Genomic DNA, 20,694 nt, shown 5'->3' with positions numbered 1-20,694 from the left:
TCTCCCTCAATTTAAAGAAGTCACAGATGATACCATCTCAGAGACTCCAGTTCATTGGAGTGGTCCTGGACACTTCCCTGGGAAAAGCCTCGCCACCAGAGGTGAGGGCTCAAGATATTCTACAGATGGTCACCAAGTATCAAAATGCCCAACGTCTCCCAGCCTTTGACTTTTTGAGGTTGCTAGGCCTCACGGCATCCTGCATCTTTCTTGTGCCAGAGGCTCGCCTGAGAATGAGATCTCTTCAGTGTGCACTGAGAAGTCAGTGGTCACAATTCTCAGGGAGAATGTCAGACCTCCTCCGGATTCCGGACAAGGTAGCCCACGACCTTCAATGTTGGGCCTATTCAGAGAACATCTTGAAAGGAGAACTGTTTTGGCAACCATGGCCGGAGATAACAGTAGTCACAGACGACTCGCTCACAGGGTGGGGAGCCCATGCCAACGACTTGACCATCAGCGGTCGTTGGTCTCCATCGGAGTCCAGACTACATATCAACCTATTAGAGCTGAGAGCGATCAGACTAGCGCTGAAAGCTTTCCTGCCATCAGTACAGGGGAGAAATGTCCTGATAATGACGGACAACATGGTGGCCATGCACTACCTCAACAAAAGAGGAGGCGTAGGATCACTGCCACTGTGTAGAGAGGCAATGCAGCTCTGGTTTTGGGCAATTCAGGAAGGAATCTCTCTATCGGCAGTCCATCTAGCCGGAGAGAAGAATTTGACAGCGGACACTCTGAGCAGGCAGAGCACAATCTCCCACGAATGGGAGCTAGCTCAGGAAGTCCTTCAAGAGATCTTCGCCCTTTGGGGAACCCCTCAGGTGGATCTGTTCGCCACAAGCACCAACAGGAAGTGCGATCTGTTCTGTTCAAGGGAATTTCCCCCGAGAGGAGCTCTGGGAGACGCGTTCGTAGTGGACTGGGAGTTTCCACTCCTCTACGCGTTTCCACCAGTCCCTGTTATTCCTCAAATGATCAGGAGGTTGAGAAGATTCCGGAAAACCATGAGGACGTGGTACCCGGACCTTCTAGATATGTCCATCTGTCCTCCAATCCGTCTCCCACTCAAAGAGAATCTTCTCTCGCAGAAGGGAGGTCAGGTTCTCCATCCAGACATCAGAACCCTCAACCTTCACTTTTGGTTTCTGAAAGGTTGAGGTACAAGGATTGGGATCTCCCTGATGACGTCATGGAGGTGTTGCTTTCGGCCAGAAGACCAGCAACAAAGTCTTTATACCGCTGCCGTTGGAACAAGTTTTGCAGCTGGTGTAGGGAAGAGAATATCGACCCTTTTTCATGTGATACACTAACGGTGCTATCGTTTCTACTCTACTTGGCAAACTCAGGCCTTCAAGTTGGCACTGTAAAAGGCTATCTCGCAGCGCTTTCAATCTTCAAGCGTACTGCGGAGGAACCATCGTATTTCAAAATTCCTCTAGTGGTACAATTTCTCAAGGGCCTGACTAATGTTTACCCTCCAAAACCATTCCAGGTTCCATTATGGGACTTAAATTTAGTCTTGAACTTCTTAATGGGCACTCCATTCGAGCCACTTCACTCTTGCGCATTAAGATTTCTCACACTTAAAACTGTCCTACTTGTAGCACTAACATCGGCTAGGAGGGTTAGTGAGCTACAAGCTCTCTCCTGTAAACCCCCTCATACATTCCTCCACAAGGACAAGGTTGTCCTTCAGGTGAAGCCTAATTTTCTCCCAAAGGTGGTTTCTGAATTCCATATTACTCATAAAATTACCTTGCCTTCATTCTACCCTCCTCCCCATCCGGGGAAAGAGGAGGAAAGGCTACACAGGCTGGACCCTAGGCGAGCTCTCAGCTTTTACATCAGCAGAATGGCTAGAATCATCAAGCAGACCAGCTGCTTGTAGGATACTCGGGTCACAAGTTGGGACTACCCATAACAAAACCAACCATCTCCAGGTGGATTATCTTGGCCATCCTGGAATGTTATAGACTAGCAGGGAAAGAGCCACCACAAAACCTCAGGGCTCATTCAACCAGGGGTATCGCAGCTTCTTCGGCTCTCCAGAGAGGGGTACCGGTCCGGGACATATGTGCGGCTGCCACATGGTCGTCGCCGCATACATTCACAAAATTTTACAATCTGGATTCCTCCACTGCTCAAGAGACCAGATTTGGCAAAGCCGCATTACACTCGGTCCATCCCTAAAGGGATACATAACACTATCACTCCCTCCTCCAATTACATACCACTGCTATGAGAGTCTATCAAAGATAAGGAATACGTCGGAGGACACAATCCCTTCGAAGAACAAGTTACTTTCTTACATGGTAACGTTCTTTCGACGGGATGTTCCTCCGACGTATTCCTTATCGCCCCTCCCATCCATCCCCGCAGTGATAACGTCCCTTGTGGTTGCAGCTTTTGCTCCTTCAAGGTTACTAACCAATTCAGGCATGTCTTTCTTATACTACAAAACGGAATTGATCAACGGACGCAGCGCGTGTCTATTTATGGGCATGGTGACGTCGGCGCAGATACGGTGGCCGTCGAGGGACATCGACTCGGCGGACGTCGACGCGCAGCGCCCTCTACAGAAAAAATTTCCGAGGCCAGCAAGCTGGAAACTTATATCAAAGATAAGGAAAGGAATACGTTGGAGGAACATCCCGTCGAAAGAACGTTACCAGGTAAGAAAGTAACTTGTTCTTCTCCCTCCCTAGTGAGCGGCTCATGTGCATGCTAATCCGCTTTAACCTTGTTTTCTCTGCGTACACATTTCTTGGAGTTCGACGTAGCAGACCTCTTGCTGAATAGCCACAGCGCTTTTTACAAATGTGTACAGTAAAACATGGGGCAATCAGCAAGTGGTATAAAAGGAGGGGTGGAGAAAAAGGATCAGGAAGAGGTTTGTCTAGACGAAGGGTCTGCAACATTTTGCGCTCAAGATGTTTTGGACTACAACTCTCATCTCTAGCCGACTACTCGGTGGTAAGAGACCATGGCAGTTGTAGGCCAAAACATGAGGCAAGCCACAGTTTGCAGACCCTCTGGTATATAGACCCTTTAAAATGGATTGGTATATTTTGTCTTAAAACATCACTAAGTCAGTGTGTTCTTCCTTCGGTACCTTTTTACGCCTAGTAATCCTGCAGCAAACATCAAAACACTTGCTCATTGGTCATCCATAACACATTGTTCAGCTATTTTTAGGTCATTGAGTAGGAAAACCCAAAGTAGCTCCTCCTGTTTATAGAATCTTGCAACCTCTCGCCTACTCATCTGTTGATGCTCAGGACTTTTTGTCCACAAATGCATTTTGTTACTCACTGCATTGAATCAAAGCTGCCCTCTGCTTTGCTCTCCCAGATGTCCCTGCATTTTCCAGGGCTTCAGCAAAGCAGCAATAGAACTAAATGCAATAGTTGTACAAATAAAGACCTCCTCATAAATCAAGCATTTTTAAATGAATTGTGTGACCCTTCGAGGGAGCAGAGCTGTGTTCTCAGAGCTTTGAGTCTCTGGAAATCATGCATTCCTGCTCATAGGCTTACAATGCGCTGCACACCTTCTGATCCTTTATTTGCATTGAGCAGAAGGAGTGTATGTTACCCACTTTATTGAAGTCCCTTATATGTGGTGTTCAAGTTGATGGAAGATTTTAAACAAAGGAGACTTGTGTGTGTTCTCTATGCAGGTCCGTGAACATTTAGCCTCTGTATATTGTAGTTATGTTATATTTTACAAACTCTTAAGAAATCCAGAGGACTGCTTTTTATGCTACGATCTTTTTATGTGCATCTTGCAACATTTAAAATGTCTTACTCTGTTCAGCTGAAATACCAACGAATCCTTGAACGTTTGGAGAAGGAGAATAAAGAGCTCAGGAAACTGGTGCTACAGAAAGACGACAAGGGAATTCACCAGAGGAACGTGAAGGTACTTCCGCCATAGGATTGTGCTACGTGTGTTATTTCATCATTGTAAGCGGATAGTTTATTTCAACATAGAAAAATGAAAGAAAACTGACAGGAAACATTTATTGGTTCGCTGTTTAAGAAAAGTAGATCAAATATATTTTTGGGAAATGAGTTTTAGAGAAACCGTACATAATAAAAAGAAAGTTGTATTCCCATTTTCTGTAATCATCTTAAAGATTGTGTATCTCATTATCCGATAGGCTTATTATTCTCAGGCTTTTGTTGGTTCAGTACTTCTCACTGTCAACCAACATTGTGACCTGGAGTCGAAAGGTGCATGGATGTTTCTCCCTCTAGCCCTATTTCTGCTTTATTACAAATGTACTCAGGCTATCTCATGTCCGAAACAAAACAATCTGAGGTACCTCGATGCGTGAAGTATCATGGGTAAAATGGATGTCATACTAGGGATAGTATTACTGACTAGCCCAGTCGACATCCTTTTTCGAGTTTCGAAAGCAAATCATGTAATACTCTGCGACTACCACTAGATGTCGGCCTAGGCATGGCATGTGAATCTAAGCAGATACAAGCATCACAAATACGATTACGGCGAGTAATGTATCATATATAGCCTATCGCCACAGTCCGTCCATTCCTCCACACCAGCTCAAAATCACATTTCAAAGTGCAGAGAAAAGCATGGAAAAGAGATAAACTGTACAAAGTTGCATAATTTTTTTGAATGTTCAAAGTTTGGTATTGCACAAGTTTTGTGTGTATATATATATATATATATATATCTATCTATCTCTTGTGGATCTGCTTAGATCACATTCTATGCATAGGCCAACATCTAGTGGTAGACGTGGAGTATTACATGTGTTTTTGAAACTCAAAAAGGGACCTCGACTGAGCGTGCCAGTAATACTATCCCTAGTGTGACATCCCCTGTACCCATGGTCCTTCACGCATCGAGGTCCCTCAGATAGTTTTTTCCCCACCATCATAGTTGGACGCAAGTTGTAGAGTTTCTTCTTCTGGCTAACGCCTTTAACTATATAAGTTTAAATTTAGACTTTATTTCTTTCCTTTTCGACTGCCGTTCACCGCAAGAACTTAGGCGACAGCTCTCAAGGACAGATTCTTCGACTATACAACCGTCTCAACGAACTTTGACTGCGGCCTACCTAGGCCCCAACAGGCCTTGGCCCTTCACAATAGGAAGAGTTGGGGGAGGTCATAATTTCTTTCTTTTAGAGAATGGCTATTTCATTATTCTTTCCTTTCCATCGCCGAGCTGCCATCTCTCCATATTATGGAAAACACAACATTAAAATTTTTCCCTTCCGGTAACAGGAAGTTTTGTTGGAAGTACTTGCACAGGGTGTGTAACCTCTGCCTTCTCAGGGACCAACCCGAAAAGCAGTGCGAGTTCTGCAAACTTGTTTGGCCCAAGACACTAAAGCACCGGAAGACTAAACGATGGCCCATCACGCCATGCAGGCCGAGGCTGCCATTGACGTGGAGGGAGCATCCAACAATGTCAGAGTCCTAAGTGATGCCCAGGGGTATCGGCACCTGACGAGTTCCCGCATGTGAGCCCTCTATTCCAAAAGGCAGGCCGGCGGTTCTGGTATGGAGACACCCAGTGGCTCAAACACCCACACTGCACGCCACAGTAAACCCACCTCACATGGCCGAAAGTCGACCCCGTTGTCGACCGATAAGCGACACGCGGTGTCGAAGGGAAGGTCCGAAATGTCACTGTTCTCTGGCCCATCACGTTCCTCACATGACGCTGAAGTCTGTTTCTGACACTGCAAGCAAATCAGGCAAATCCTCGGGTAACGTTGACCGTGCGTCAAAGACTTGTCCCCAGCCCTTTCCAATAGTTCCAAAATGAGAGAACTCATTAAAAAACATGCCCCACACACTCTCGTCCAAAACGTTGAAGCACTCAAAATCTTCGCCCCTTTCCTCAAACCCCTATTTCGAAGGATAAAGAACACTCTGCCCCTAGTGACACCCTTTCAGGGGCAATGCACCACAAACAACCTTCTACATCATAGGCTTTCCCTACCCCTATTCTTCCCACAGGCTTCCCAAGCTCCACACAATGGACCCCTGAACATTTGACAGAGTAATGAGGAGAATGTCTAGCTTTGTTAATTTCTTTTATCAACACCCTGATCAACTGTCCAGCCTCCAAGGGCCCTCTCAAGGGGAGACAGCTAAAAAACAGCCTGCCACCAAAAGACCCTGTCTGGACACTGCCCAGCCTAGTGCCTCACAAAACATTCCTGAGGACCTATACTACATTGACACTTGAGGCTCGCAGGACCCTGGTTCAATAACAGGCCGAGGGGACCCAGACCAATATAATGATGAATACATCATACAATCTCCGGACCATCATGACCAACCTGTGCTGGGCTCCCCTGTGGATAATCAGCTGCAGTATAATGAGCTCCTCTTAAAAGCTGCAGAACATTTCACAATCGATACCCAAGAAGCACAAGTCGACAAGGATTTTGTACAGGACATCCTTGCGGATAAAAGGTCTGCGGCACTGTTCATACCACTCCAGCAGTCAATCCAAAGGTGCATTCAGCCTCTACTTACCCCCAACCTTATAAGGGCAGTTAACCCTTGTATTGAGAAGCTGTTTAGACCGGCCCCATCAGACCCATTAAACATCAGGGGTCAATTAAAGCCTGTCGTAACTACCTCAAGAAAGAGCGGGCATGCCCTTAGACTCTGCCGAAGCCCCTCCTGACAAGGAGACCAAGAAAATATATACACTGGGTATTAAAGTAGCTTCCCAGGCTGCATAGCAAGGAAGGATACCAGTAACGCCACGCTCTTGGCAAGTTATAATTGCCACGAATGGGACGAGATTTCACAACAAATCGACTCTGTCCCTGAACCCCTTAAATGGCACCTTTTGAAAAACAGTAGTTGAGGGCAATCGGGTGGCAAGTTGCATCGTAAAGAATAATCTGGACGCAGCAGATAATGCATGACGGCATAGTAGCAGAGGGTACCCTTATTAAGCGCAATGCATGGCTAAGACAATCCAGCTTTAAACTGGAAACCCAAGCCACCCTGCTAAATATGCCGATTGAACCAAGCGCCTTATTTGGGAAGGCAGTCGAGGACGCACTGAAAAGTGCTAAAGAGGAGTACAACGCCTTCAAGTCCCTGGGACAGCTAACAAATAAAACCTTTGTAAACAGAGGTGCATTTAATACATCCCATTTTCGAGGAAAAAACTCCTAGGGGTCCTCCAACTACAACCAGGGCAGACAAGTTTCATCTTGGGGTTCCTCGCACGGGCAATCCTACCAGCAACATTTTCAAAGGGGGCACAAAAGGTTGAAAAGTAGGGGCATATCCACCCCCATCAGAGGCTCCACCCCACTAAAGCAATGACCACCCACTCCAGGTCCTCTCTCACGCTTCTCCAGTAGGTCACATTTGTCATTTTACCCACGTATGGGAGGGGATCACGTCAGAAAAGTGGGTACTTTCCACTGTAGCGGGAGGATCTTTCATAGAACTCCTAGTCACCACCCCAATACCTGCCACGACGAAGACAGACAACGCTGGAGGAACAGCGCATTCTGCTAGAAAAGGACACCATAGAGATCATCCCGGAAAACCAAGTGAACAAGGCTATCTATTCAATGTACTTCCTGTTGCCAAAGAAAGACCTTGCAATGCGCCCGGTCCTAGACCTGCACCCTGCAAACCCATATGTCAAGCCACAAAAGTTTTGCATAATAGCGCTACAAGAAGTAATCCCACTTCTAAAACACGGGGACTACCTGGCAACATTGGACATGAAAGATGCTTACTTTCATATTTCAATGTTCCCAGCGCACCGAAAATTCCTGAGCTTCAAGACAGCAAATCAACACTACCAATTCGAAGTGCTACCCTTCGGTATAGCCTCCGCTCCACTCCAAAGGTATTCACCAAGGTAATGGTGGCGCACCTGTGTATACAATCAATCCCAGTGTACCCTTATCTGGATGCTGATAACCAGGAAATCCCCCCATTTTTGCAAGCACAATACCCAAAGAACAATCAACCTGCTGTTCCAACTGGGGTTCTCAATCAGTGAGAATAAAATCAAACCTTGTCCCAAGTCAAACCAAACGATTCCTAGGAGCTATCATAAAGGCAGAAGAGGGGCTAGTCTTCGCCTCAAACAAGAGTTCAATATGTACTGCTGCAAATACCTCCATATCTGGCTGGTCGCCAAATAACCGTATGCAAGGTGATGCGCCTCCTCAGGATGATGGCTTCATGCATTTATCTGGTTCCACTTGCACGGTTGCGGAAGAGTGGTTAGCGAAAGAGTGGTCTCAGGCAAGCGGCCAGTGGGACGATCTAGTGGTTGTTTCGCTAAACCTAGTACCAGCAATGCACTGGTAGTCAAAGGAAACCCTGTTAAAAGGGAAACCATTTCACAATCTTCCAGTACAAGCGATAATTACAACGGACGCCTCACTCTCCGTATGGGGAGCCCATTACCTACACCGCATGGCCTTTGGACACAAATCGCAGCCCAAAACAACATCAACCGTCTAGAACTACTGGCGGTGCTCAAAGCCCTGCAAGCTTTTCACCCGCATCTAACAGACCAAACAGTGCAAGTCCTCACAAACTGCTCCACTGCCATGTTCTACATAAACGAGCAGGGAGGCACACATTCTCCTAGTCTGTCCAGGCTATCCCAGAAAATGTGGAAGGGGACACTCAAGCGTAACATGTTCCTAGTGTCTCAACACATTCCAGGGGAACTGAATTCTCTAGCAGACTGTCTAAGCAGAGATCCTCTACCCGAGTAACACGAGTGACAACTCAACAGAGGAATTCTAGACTGTATATTCTCCCTCTGGGGTTATCCTCCTTTAGACTTGTTCGCCATGAGCCTAAACGCACAATGCCCAGACCATGTTTCCCCAACCCAGATCCAAGGGCAACGCCCTGTGGATGAGCTGGTCAGGGAAATGTGCTTACATCTTGCCACTAACAACGCTCCTGAGCAGAATAGTGCACAAGATCCACTAGGAACAAGCAACTCTAATCCTGGTTGCTTCCATGTGGGCAGGACACCCTTGGTTTCCACATCTGCTCAAACTGGTGATCTGCGAACCAATCAACCTCCCGTGCCCCCACAACATGCTCTCCCATCACAGGCGGACAATGCTCCACCCAAGTCCTCAGTCTATGAACTTGGCAGCTTGGTGCCCTGAGTCAGAGTTTGGACACTTAAAGCTACCTCAAAGGTGTATGGAAAGCCTCAAGGAGGCATGCAAACCTAACACCAGGCACTGCTGCTTCAACAAATGGAAAAGATGTGTAATATGGTGCCAATCAAAGGATGTCAACCCTATTGAATGTACTTCACACATTCTTCACTACATGCTCCGCTTACTAGACTCTGGCCTAGTATTTTGACAATGATTACGTACCGCTACCTATGCAGCAGTACATGAAATTACAGTCACTCTTGTTACTAACCCAAACACATGCACATTTACTTGTTTTGTATATTATTTGTGACAGATGGGTGTATACCTATTTTTTAAATGTATGTCTATCGATCAATTAAACTTAGTTTTATGACATTTCTACTCTCTATGATCTTTTAGGCTAGTATATCCCAAGCTAGCCGCACTGCAATACGGGTATACCTCCTGTGCGCCAATGGTAAGGGTAGCCTTTGACTCTATATTTTCTCTCGCTAGTATTTAACTCCATCAAGGTTCACCTAGTGGCTCTATCCGCTTACACCACTTCACAGAACAAGGTGTCCTGGTGGAAAGTCCCTGTCGTTAAGGCTTTCATGGAGGGTGTAAAGAGACTTTACCCCCCGACCCCCACCCCATTTCCAACCCGCCTCCAGGTTGGGATCTCAATGTGGTACTCTTAAAGTTCATGGGTCCTCCCTTCGAGCCTATGCACAAATCCAACCTTAAACACCTTGCATGCAAAAAGATTTTCTGGTAGCCATCACCTCCATAAGAAGGGTGATTGAGCTACAAGCTTTGTCAGTGCAAGGTCCCTTCTTTGTTATCCACAAAGACAAGTTGGTAGTAAAAACACACCCTAGGTTTTCACCTAAAATCATATCCAAGTTCCATGTTAAACTACCATTGAATTACCCGCTTTCTTTCAAAATCCTTCAAACTCAGCTGAGAAAAACCTCCATACACTGGATGTAAGGAGGGCGGTTCTTTACTATGTAAACAAAACCGCTAAGAAAAACAGATCAATTGTTTGTCTCCATAGCACCTGCCAGAGAAGGTGATCATGTTTCAAAGAACGCCATCTCCAGATGGATCGTGAAATGCATTCTGCTACTCCCTATCAAATAAAACTCTGCCTTTCACACCAGGAGCTCACTCTACCAGAGGTACAGGAGCGACTCTGGCTTTTATTGCAAACGCCCCACTAGACGCAATTTGCAAAGCAGCTACATGGAGTGCCATACTTACCGTTACTTCGCATTACTTCTTTGACACACATTCTTAAGCAGATTCACAGGTGGGACAAGCAGTGCTAAAACATCTATTTGCTGCCATGCCTTCTCACAACCCACCGCCTTCTCCTGATACTGCTTGCTAGTCTATTCATAGCATGTGATCTAAGCAGATCCACAAGCCTCAGAAGGGATAAATTACTCATCGTGATTGTATTTCTGATGCTTGTATCTGCTTAGATTCACATGCACCCACTCTTCCTCCCGTTTGGAGAGAAGGTGCATGGATGTTTTCTGGCTTTATCGACTCGTCTGCTTTATTACATCTGTACTCGTGCTACACTTCATGCTACCTCATTTCAGAAAGAAAATCTGAGGGACCTCGATGCGTGAAGGACCAGGGGTGCAAGGGATGTCACACTAGGGATAGTATTACTGGCACACCCTGTTGACATCCCTTTTCGAGTTTCGAAAACAAATAATGTCATACTCTGCGGCTACCACTAGATGTCAGCCTATACATAGCATGTGAATCTAAGCAGATCCAAGTCTCAGAAATACGATTATTGTGAGTAATGTATCCCATATATGTTGTATCTATATCCTAGGTTACTTAGTTCTATCACACACTACTAACTACCTAGTGTATCTACTTTGTTCGCTATCTATGCTGTCATGTATATGCATGTTTTAGTTGGGGCCTGCTGTCTTTTTCTATATTAATCGATCCTCGCTGTTGCATGCCTGGCCCATCTTGCCTATAATTGTCTATCTGCATGTGTTCCTCTATCTGTCTGGTATTCTTCCCGTGTACCAGTGTGAACGATCGGTTCTATTTATCGGTTGTTTCCATAGCCTAAGTCTTATCGCTGCATGCTTGTCTAATAAATGTTTGCTCTAGTTGCTATCGTGCTTTTACTGAATTTATTTACTAACACCTATTTACCCATTTGGCATATGCTTGCTGGTTCATGTCTTTCATCTGTTGGCACATGTATCCCTACAGTGCATGTGTGTATTCATGGGCTGCATTTAATTTTATTTCTCAGTGAACGGATATGGTGGAAATGATGAGTTAATTTGCTTGCGGCCTGTACTTTTTGGCGTTTGATGCGTTTCCTGACTCGTGCTTCATGGGTTTTCTTAACTTATATTTTCTCTTACGAGTGGGATGTAGGAAGTTCATCCCAACACCTAGGAGTTTGACCTGTATTGCTTTGTCTAATATGAACCCTGATTTGGATTATGATTCAAGTATGTCCCACAATGTAGCCCTATCTGATAGGGGGTTTGATTGAATCTTATTTGGACTCCGAGGAATGCCAGTGGCAGTAACAATTAAATTAATGGGGCCTTAATTTGACATTTCGTATACATTACAGTACAGGAGCAAATAATTTATAGCGTTACTTTCGATACCTGTATGGTCGCTTCTTACCAAGTACACCATTAGTCTGTTTGTTTACTTTGGTGTTTCGTTACTATAGGACATTTTTCAGACGTGATTGGGTTACTTTCTGGGCAAATGCGCTGATATAGAATCACTGCACTGGTTTACGTGTAGACATTACAGGATTGCATTGCTATATTACATTCAGCCGTTTGCTGGGTAAGGGCTGGCTCGGTTGGCGTCGGACCACCCCTCTCGACTGTCCTGTGCTTATGTTAGCTTACCTGGGTTGAGGAGTTGAATGAGTCTTGTATGCTTCGGGGTGAGTTTGAGTAAGGGCTAACGCTAATTCCGTTCTTTTTAGCAATGCTGAAATGGTCTTGATGGCAATACTTTGGTCTCTTTTAACAGTGTGTGCTATCCTAAGGACACTGGCAATTTACCTCAGTTTGCAGTTGGGGGTCGTAATTAATTGCAGTTATGAATGAAGGGTATATTGCGTATTGTTTGAGTTGACTAGTCAAAGTGGCAATCCTGATTGGGTCCATTATACGTCTTTACAGGCAGTTTACCCTATGGGCACCGCATGAAACTTTCATTCACAGGAATTGTTGAGATAACGTCTAGTTTGAGGTTAGGATGCTGTAACTCTGTGGTGCCTGGGAATAGGGGTAAAGGGTAGCTCTTTTGTTTGTCACCCTAAATTAACTAGGCAATACCAATACTCTGTGCTTTATTATAGGAACTTCACAAGGATGTGCCCCTGAAGATGGGATGGAGTCCCGGAACTCGTAGGGTGTTGGGAGATGTTAAATGGGCATTAGGGAATGTAGTTTTCTTTACGCTATTGCGCAAGTATCTATGGCGGTGATATGATATGGGATTTATAACGCACCTATACACAAGTGTTTCAAGGCGCGACAAGGCAAGGGAGGGGAAACGGAGGGAAGACAGATAATGATCCTACTGGCCCAGGCGACATTGAGATCACGCAAGTGCAGGGGAGGGGAGAAGGGGAAAAGTGCGGGGGTAAAGGGGAGAGGGCAGTGCAGTACATAGGATAACAGTAAAATAAATAAAGACAATAAATAATAGATAAAAGTGCGGCCAGCAGGTGTCAAGTACTGGCAGGGGTCTGCAGGGATACAGAAACAGTCCCCGAGTGCAAGGTTTGCCAGGGGGGGCAGTGTAGGTGTGAAACTGGCGGGGAGTGGACCTGTCTCACAAGCTATGTGTTTGTTATATTTTTCGACATAAGAAATAACTGGACTGAAAGATATTAAACCTCTCTTCTTTTGTCTGAATGTTGACTCCTGCAAAACTGTTAAATTTCTTTAGCCATGGTGCTGTAACGCGCTTTGCTGTGAGTTCAGGATGATATTTCACCCAGACATATCTCTGTGGATGAGGCATATAATCAGGATAAATTAAGTATAAAATAGGCGGCCAGACATGGAACAGAAAAGAGAGGCATTCGATGCAGCACGAGGAAGCAGGAATAGATGTGGGCAGATAGGTCTGGGAGAGTCCTGGGCGGGGGCAAGGGGGCAATGCAAGAACCCAGGGATGCAGCATTGAACAGAAGGCCCTCTGGTGAATCTGAAAACATAGACTGAAATATTGATTGTCAAGAGCAATTACATATTTCTGAATTAATACCTGCACAAGCTGTGCTTTTACATCACTCTTGCAACATTGGTTTGACTTTACATAAAAGGCTATATATGTATTGTGAAACATTTGTCTAACATGTCTAGCAATGAATGCATACATGTGTTTAATAAGTGAATGATGCATGTGAAAAGGGAGAACCATTTAAAGCTATGCAGACATTATGCAGCATGGGGTCTGGCATGGATTCACATGCTCATGAATATTCCCCGTCGTCAGGCTGGGAATCCTCGTTAAACAAAACAGTTTCACTTTCACTTACAAGCTGTATTTCTCCTCTAAAGCAATCACTGGCCTCTGGGTCATACTGCATCCATCCAATGACAATCCTCTCCCTAAGCCCTGCCTTTGGCAGCCATCTTCAGATTTTTACTGTACGCTTAAGTGTTGGGAGTCCTTGAGTTGCTCTATGAGCTATTTTGTAGTTCTTTTGCTGAAAAGTTCTATTTGTGTTCCACAGGAGCCCGTGTGCTTCTATCTTCATCGGCCGTCAACGGGGATCTGTTGTCGGTGAAGTTGCCCGTCTTGGCTTATTTCGCGCCCTCCGACCATGATCCAGGAGAAAAAAGAGGGAAGGACAATTTTCAGGCCCTGCACTTAATGCAGGCTAAGGAACGTCTTGGTCGAGGACAAACCTCAAAAGTGTCTGCGGAGTCTGCGGAGTCTGCTGCAGAGTCTTGTGGTCAGTGTTGGGCAGAGATTCTACTACGCTTTCTCCAGTTTTTCAGCCAGGGTGGACATACCCTCCGGTCCTCTCTCTATCTCTACTATTACGAGAACTCAAATATCCCAGCAAGCCGCGGAGCGGCCGCGGAGTCTGCTGCAGAGTCTTGTGGTCAGTGTTGGGCAGAGATTCTACTACGCTTTCTCCAGTTTTTCAGCCAGGGTGGACATACCCTCCGGTCCTCTCTCTATCTCTACTATTACGAGAACTCAAATATCCCAGCAAGCCGCGGAGCGGCCGCGGAGTCTGCTGCAGAGTCTTGTGGTCAGTGTTGGGCAGAGATTCTACTACGCTTTCTCCAGTTTTTCAGCCAGGGTGGACATACCCTCCGGTCCTCTCTCTATCTCTACTATTACGAGAACTCAAATATCCCAGCAAGCCGCGGAGCGGCCGCGGAGTCTGCTGCAGAGTCTTGTGGTCAGTGTTGGGCAGAGATTCTACTACGCTTTCTCCAGTTTTTCAGCCAGGGTGGACATACCCTCCGGTCCTCTCTCTAGCTCTACTATTACGAGAACTCAAATATCCCAGCAAGCCGCGGAGCGGCCGCGGAGTCTGCTGCAGAGTCTTGTGGTCAGTGTTGGGCAGAGATTCTACTACGCTTTCTCCAGTTTTTCAGCCAGGGTGGACATACCCTCCGGTCCTCTCTCTATCTCTACTATTACGAGAACTCAAATATCCCAGCAAGCCGCGGAGCGGCCGCGGAGTCTGCTGCAGAGTCTTGTGGTCTTTGGGCTCTGCGGGCCCCGCGGCGCTTCCGCGACTCCTGTTCAGTCAACCTTATTCCGTGAGGACCGTAAATTGGACATCGAATATCTGCTGGACCGCCCCATATCACGGTGAGCTGTGAGCTGTGAACGCTCGAACTACCTTTGGCTCTGTCCTGTCCCTACCTATCTCTGTACTCTCCGCTTGTAATTTCCCTTCCCTCACCCTCCCGGCCCCTGCAAAGTCCGTTCTCACCCCTGCCGCGTCCACACCGTTCCAGCGCCCTTCCCTCCCCTCTCTTTGCATTCACCCTTGCCGCGAAAGCCGGCGCCTAAGCACCAACGCGGCGTCGACTCGAGAAATAGACCGAGCTGCCTCCCCGCCGCTGTGCTCCCTCGCACCAGCTGCCGACGAGACCTGCCCCAGGTGCCCCTTATGCAAACACCTCGAACTTTTCTTCGCCCTTTGAAACTCCGCCCACACGATCGTGCGGCACTGCACCCAGTCAGACCAGCCCCCCCCCCCCCCCCCGCGGCTGGCCGCCAACGAAGCCGTCCTCCCTCTCCTCCTCATTTGCACAGCAGCTGACTAAAACGAGAACATCAGCAGCTCAAGATACCGTTTGGCTCTTTACCTGCCACTGAGGCTAGATTATCCAGGACTTCGTTGCAGTGAAACTGAAGGAGCACCCTTTTAGCACTTCCTAGTTTGCCCTGGAAAGCACATAGTGCGGCGCCCTATGGCCATCTACCACCCGTAGCCCCCCTCTGACAGCTAAACGATTTACACCCCCAAGACTGCGGACCACCTGATTGAGATTCGAACAAGACCCCCTCTGATAGAAAGTGTACAGTGATTCTTATCCCACAGGAGACTAAAAGGGTCAAACCCTTGGATCCTGTGGACGAATTAAATCAGCATCCACAACAAACAGACGTGATTCCTGAGTTTCTTACCTCACAAGTCTACTAGAGACTGAAAGGGCTTGACCTTCGAACCCTGCTGTGGAAACCATCTCCTGGACGCAATCTAAAGATAAAAACATCTTAAAACTTCGATACGACTAGCCCGAATCAACATCACTGGAGACCGAAAGGGCTAGTCCCTTGGATCCAGTGCATCTTTTCTTCTTGACAACTGCAAGTTCGGATCATCACCACTGGAGACTGAAAGAGCTAGTCCCCTAGATCCAGTGGACCTGACCTGCTTGACATCTACAACTCCGATCCAGTGCGACTGGAGACCGAAAGGGCTTGTCCCTTGGATCCAGTGAAGACATCTTTCTATAACAAACTAGCAGAGCCAACCCAACGTAATAGCTGGGCGACTCCTCGTACAACACGAGCCAATCCTTACCAGGACCTAGAAATCACCACTAAAGCAGCAGCACGGTATAGCCAATAGGCCGCCGAAAGGCTGAACCTCCTGCAGCCTTTACCTTCACAGAACTTAATAACAAAAGATAAAGACATTTCTGCAGAAGCTGAAAGAAATTCCATTATCTCTGAATCACCGAAAGAATAATGACTTCAATCAGACTTAAGCAACCACCATCAGCCCGACCAACAACGAGATTAAGAGTCAAACAAAACACAGCGGCTTTGTCTCTCCTTGATGCATCACAGCTAACATTAGAACAGTCACTCTCAAGAATCCAGCCAACAAAACCAGTGCGAAACAAGCAGCCACAGAATGCCACTCAAGACAACGAACACCATCTCATACAAGTTTCAGTGATTGACTCAGAAACTGCTTCACCACCCCAAACTACCTCTAATCTGGAACCGCAAACTCAGCTAACTATAAATACACCCTTTCACGACAGCGCGATGGCAGGCGACCATTTCTTCATCTGCCATCCTGAAAATAACGATAAAAAAGAGCCAGAAACATTCCAAGCAGTTTCCGCTCCAATCACACCCCAGAAAGAAAGATCCCCTTTTGCATTTAAACCCGATAACGAACCAGCCTGGGCAGAGCCTATCTCTAACTCCTCACTACAGTTAGACGAATTGAGAATAACGCCAAACAGCGTAAAAATTGATAACAGATCCATAGAAATTATTATACAATCTGACGACGAACATACCGAAGCCAAAAACTTAGAACAGCACCGGAAAAATCATCACCACGAAACGCAAGACCATCCAAACGAGACTCTAAATCGACACCAAGTAGCGGAACTATCTACACCACCCTTAGTCCCCTTGCGGGACCAACCTAAAAACCCGTCCGCCGAGATGCTACGACAGACGGATCACAAAGCACCCCAGAAAGAATGTGCAAACGCGGATTTCAACCATAAAGCCTTCAATGAGGATAAGAAACCCGCAGATGAAGAATACAAAAGCAAAGAGACTTCCAAGAATTCGCCGAATACACAATCAAATGCAGACATTCATCAAAGATCCCAAATAACTAAACAGGCAGGGGAATCTTCCATACAAACATCCGAGACACAAGGAATTAACACGGACAAATCAGATCCAATTAGCACTGGGGATGAACTACATGAACCTGTGAATGACACCAGATCTCGAGAACTCCGTAAACCCAAACTAGATGAACAACGGAGTATCAAACCACTACACAATCTACAAAAAACTGCAACCCAACAAGAGAAGAAAGAGAAAGCAAGACTTGCGAAGCTTGCATGGTTGCAAACCCACAATTCAGATAAACAATCAAAAACAGTAGAAACTAACAATAAACAACCTATAATAAAAGCAAAAAGACTTTCTATGGACATTACAGAAATTGAATCTATCATGTCTAATCTTGACAAACGAAAGGAAATCTTTGGTACAACACTGGGAACTCAAACATCGCAACTCACCTCAACGCCATGTCTACCATACGCACTCACTAACAGAACAATTAAACAAGAGAAAGAGAAAACACAGTCAGGACTTGATAAGTTCCCGAACCAATTCGTCTACGATACAGACGAATCATTCTACACTCCGGACCCTTTTAACAAAAACGAGCAGGCAAGACAAACATCACACGCTCAGGAAAATAAATCTCCAGTGATCAGACCTCCTGACCACAACGAACAAGATGAAAATATGATCCCAAGGATCCCAACCACGATGCTCGACCTCCAAAATACTCTTATTGCAGTACTTTCACATATAATGATACCCTTCATCAAGATTCAAGAGTCCATGAAGGACAACATAAAGGACCAAGCTACCCTGTTAGCTATGATCCACTCCAAGCAGATATATATCGAAAACTTCATTAACACAATAGAAGCCCGACTGAATTCAGAAGCGGAGCAATCATGCCGCTGGCAACAACGCCTAGTGGAAATGGCTAGAACTGACCGACAAGAAAAAACAAACCTAAATGCTGAACTACTAAACATGCTCAAAACACAACGCCAAGTACAACCCAATCTATTGGTCGAAAGAAGAAACGACCAAACAGCACCTCAGAATCTGAACGAAAACCCTCCGCACATGAACATACAACCTCAAACATCTGATCTAATTATTACGCATACGAACTCTATGACTCTTAAAACTCCACACCCAGATGAACAAGATGTCACTCACCCAAAAGGGAGCAAAATAGAGCAATATAAGATCTTTGCAAAAGAAAAAGTAAATACTCCAGCAAAACCAACGCACGCGAAAGCAACCAAAAAACGACAAACAGGATCGAGAGCATTTCTTCGAGCTATAAAACCAAGCGACACCGTCCCTCAACCAATAACAGAGCTCTTTCAGCAAAAACCTCTCTTAAGTAACGTTCAAACGAACTCAGCCAGTACGAGAAAGGACAAGGACACCCATCCACAAACCGGATCATCGTCTGTGCATCTGGAACTCGTATCAGACTCCGATTCACAGGATGATGACTTACTGAATTGCACAACTCACGATGATCAAGATACAAACGATACACCACCTGAGACACAACTTCCATTGTCTTCAAACTATATAATAATCGATGAATATAACAGCAATCAGAAACTACAGGAAAGACTCCCATATGAAGAAATTTCTGAAAGTTCACTACACGATTACTCAGTGCCTCTTAGCGATGTATCGTCAACAAAAGAAGACCTTGATCAAGTCACGGACAACTCTTTTGTAACAGACACACCACTCACACCTGAATATACTTTGCCCACGTTTACAAACCCTTTTCAACAACATCAAATCTATGAAATCCACATCGAAAATCGAATCAACAGAAAAGAACCCCTGATACTGAATAGAACAAACACTCTCCGTCTTCTTGGAGCGTTACCACAACTAAAACACATATCATCAACTGAGATCGACTTGATCACCTTCAATGATCATAACCATCTCGACAAAATTGTCGCCGAAATTTCAAACAAAGAAGATCAAGAACTGATTGCGGCAAATAGTGGTAAACTCCACAACCTTGGGTTCAATTGCTGGGCTACAACAACAACAAGGAAACGTACGAAATGGCCTTCGATGACAATCTCTAACCCCGACCGTACATACCATCACCATGCGAAAAATCAATCGACGATTAGAGACAGAAGAGACGAACAATGGGCTGACCAAGAATGCCCATTTAAAAGGATATACGATATAGACGTGTCAACCATAGACCAAATGTCATCAAATTCCTCACTCTCCTCCTACTCATAACAATCAAATAAACCAAACTTCGCATGGTCACTCTGTTCATGGAACACAAGAGGGAATCTACACCTATACACCCAACCATCATCTGATCTGGGAAAATTCCAAATTATATGCCTACAAGAGACCTGGATCACGGACACTCCAGCATGCGACGGCTATCTTGTCTTACTAAACCCTGCAATAAAAAAAAATACCCAAGGAAGGCCATCATCTGGCCTCCTCACCTTAATCAAAATAAATCCACTCTGGAGAGTATTGACCACTATAAACATAAACCCGTGGATCCAGATAACGACAATAACTATAAAGACCCATCCCGACCAACAAGAAAAAGATGAACTACAAATTGCTATCTTTAATTTATACTGGAACTCTGCAGCCATCAAAACTAATGAATTCATTGACGCTGTCTTCATCACAGCCGACACTTTACTTGACACTCATCGAACTCTGGAAATAATAATTTGCGGGGACCTAAATATTAACCTACGCACACAAACCGGCATTCTGCGACCACTCGATCAGCTATCCTCCAAAGCATCGAAATGGATGAAAGAAATCTATACTCGCGAGCTCAAGCTACTAGACCACGCAAAAAACAACTCTGAAACTTTTATGCCAACATGGAGTAGAGGCTCCTCTGTAGCGATCATCGACTACATCTTTCTTTCCCAACTTTTACATGACACGGTAGACACTGCCCAAACTGTAGTTGGCAACAACAGCGACCACAATAAACTAACAGTGCAATCATACTCTACCGGACAACAAGAGGTACTACGAGCCCAACCTACACTGGAATTAGACGGTACATCATCAAGACTCCGTATACCAGAAACGAAACTTCCATTGCTGCCGAACAAATTACTAACCTCCCAAAAACCAGACTTGGAAAAACTGAATTATGGATGGATTCTACTTCCGTTCCAGCAAACTGTCAAAAACCGCCCACAAATAACCCATTCACACAGTTACAACGCGGAGCTAGCAGCAAAAAAAAAGGAGCTAGCGAAACAGATAAGGCAGCTCAAAAAACAAAGACATCCAGAAAACATCGCTAAGATAAATAAGTTAAAACAAACATACAACAACTGGAAAAAATCTCATAAGACTATATTACTACAAACAGATGCTGAAATAATAATGAAAACATATCGGACAAACGA

General features: G+C 45.5%; 1 protein-coding gene across 5 annotated transcripts in view; it reads left to right on the top strand.

Moving 5' to 3' along the window:
• The window catches only part of OPA1 (OPA1 mitochondrial dynamin like GTPase), a 1,475,337-nt gene that overhangs the window by 422,232 nt on the left and 1,032,411 nt on the right, over window positions 1-20,694 (top strand). For all 5 annotated transcript variants that reach the window (XM_069617417.1, XM_069617415.1, XM_069617414.1 and 2 more), the window contains one exon: window positions 3,823-3,927. In XM_069617417.1, coding sequence (XP_069473518.1) covers window positions 3,823-3,927 — 105 coding nt within the window. The remainder of the gene's footprint in view (window positions 1-3,822; window positions 3,928-20,694) is intronic.

Source organism: Ambystoma mexicanum, chromosome 10 (genome assembly GCF_040938575.1).
Source record: "Ambystoma mexicanum isolate Mex_15411 chromosome 10, UKY_AmexF1_1, whole genome shotgun sequence".
Taxonomy (NCBI): Eukaryota; Metazoa; Chordata; class Amphibia; order Caudata; family Ambystomatidae; genus Ambystoma; species Ambystoma mexicanum.
Note: the sequence above shows the minus strand (reverse complement) of the source record. Positions and strands in the feature narration are given on the sequence as shown.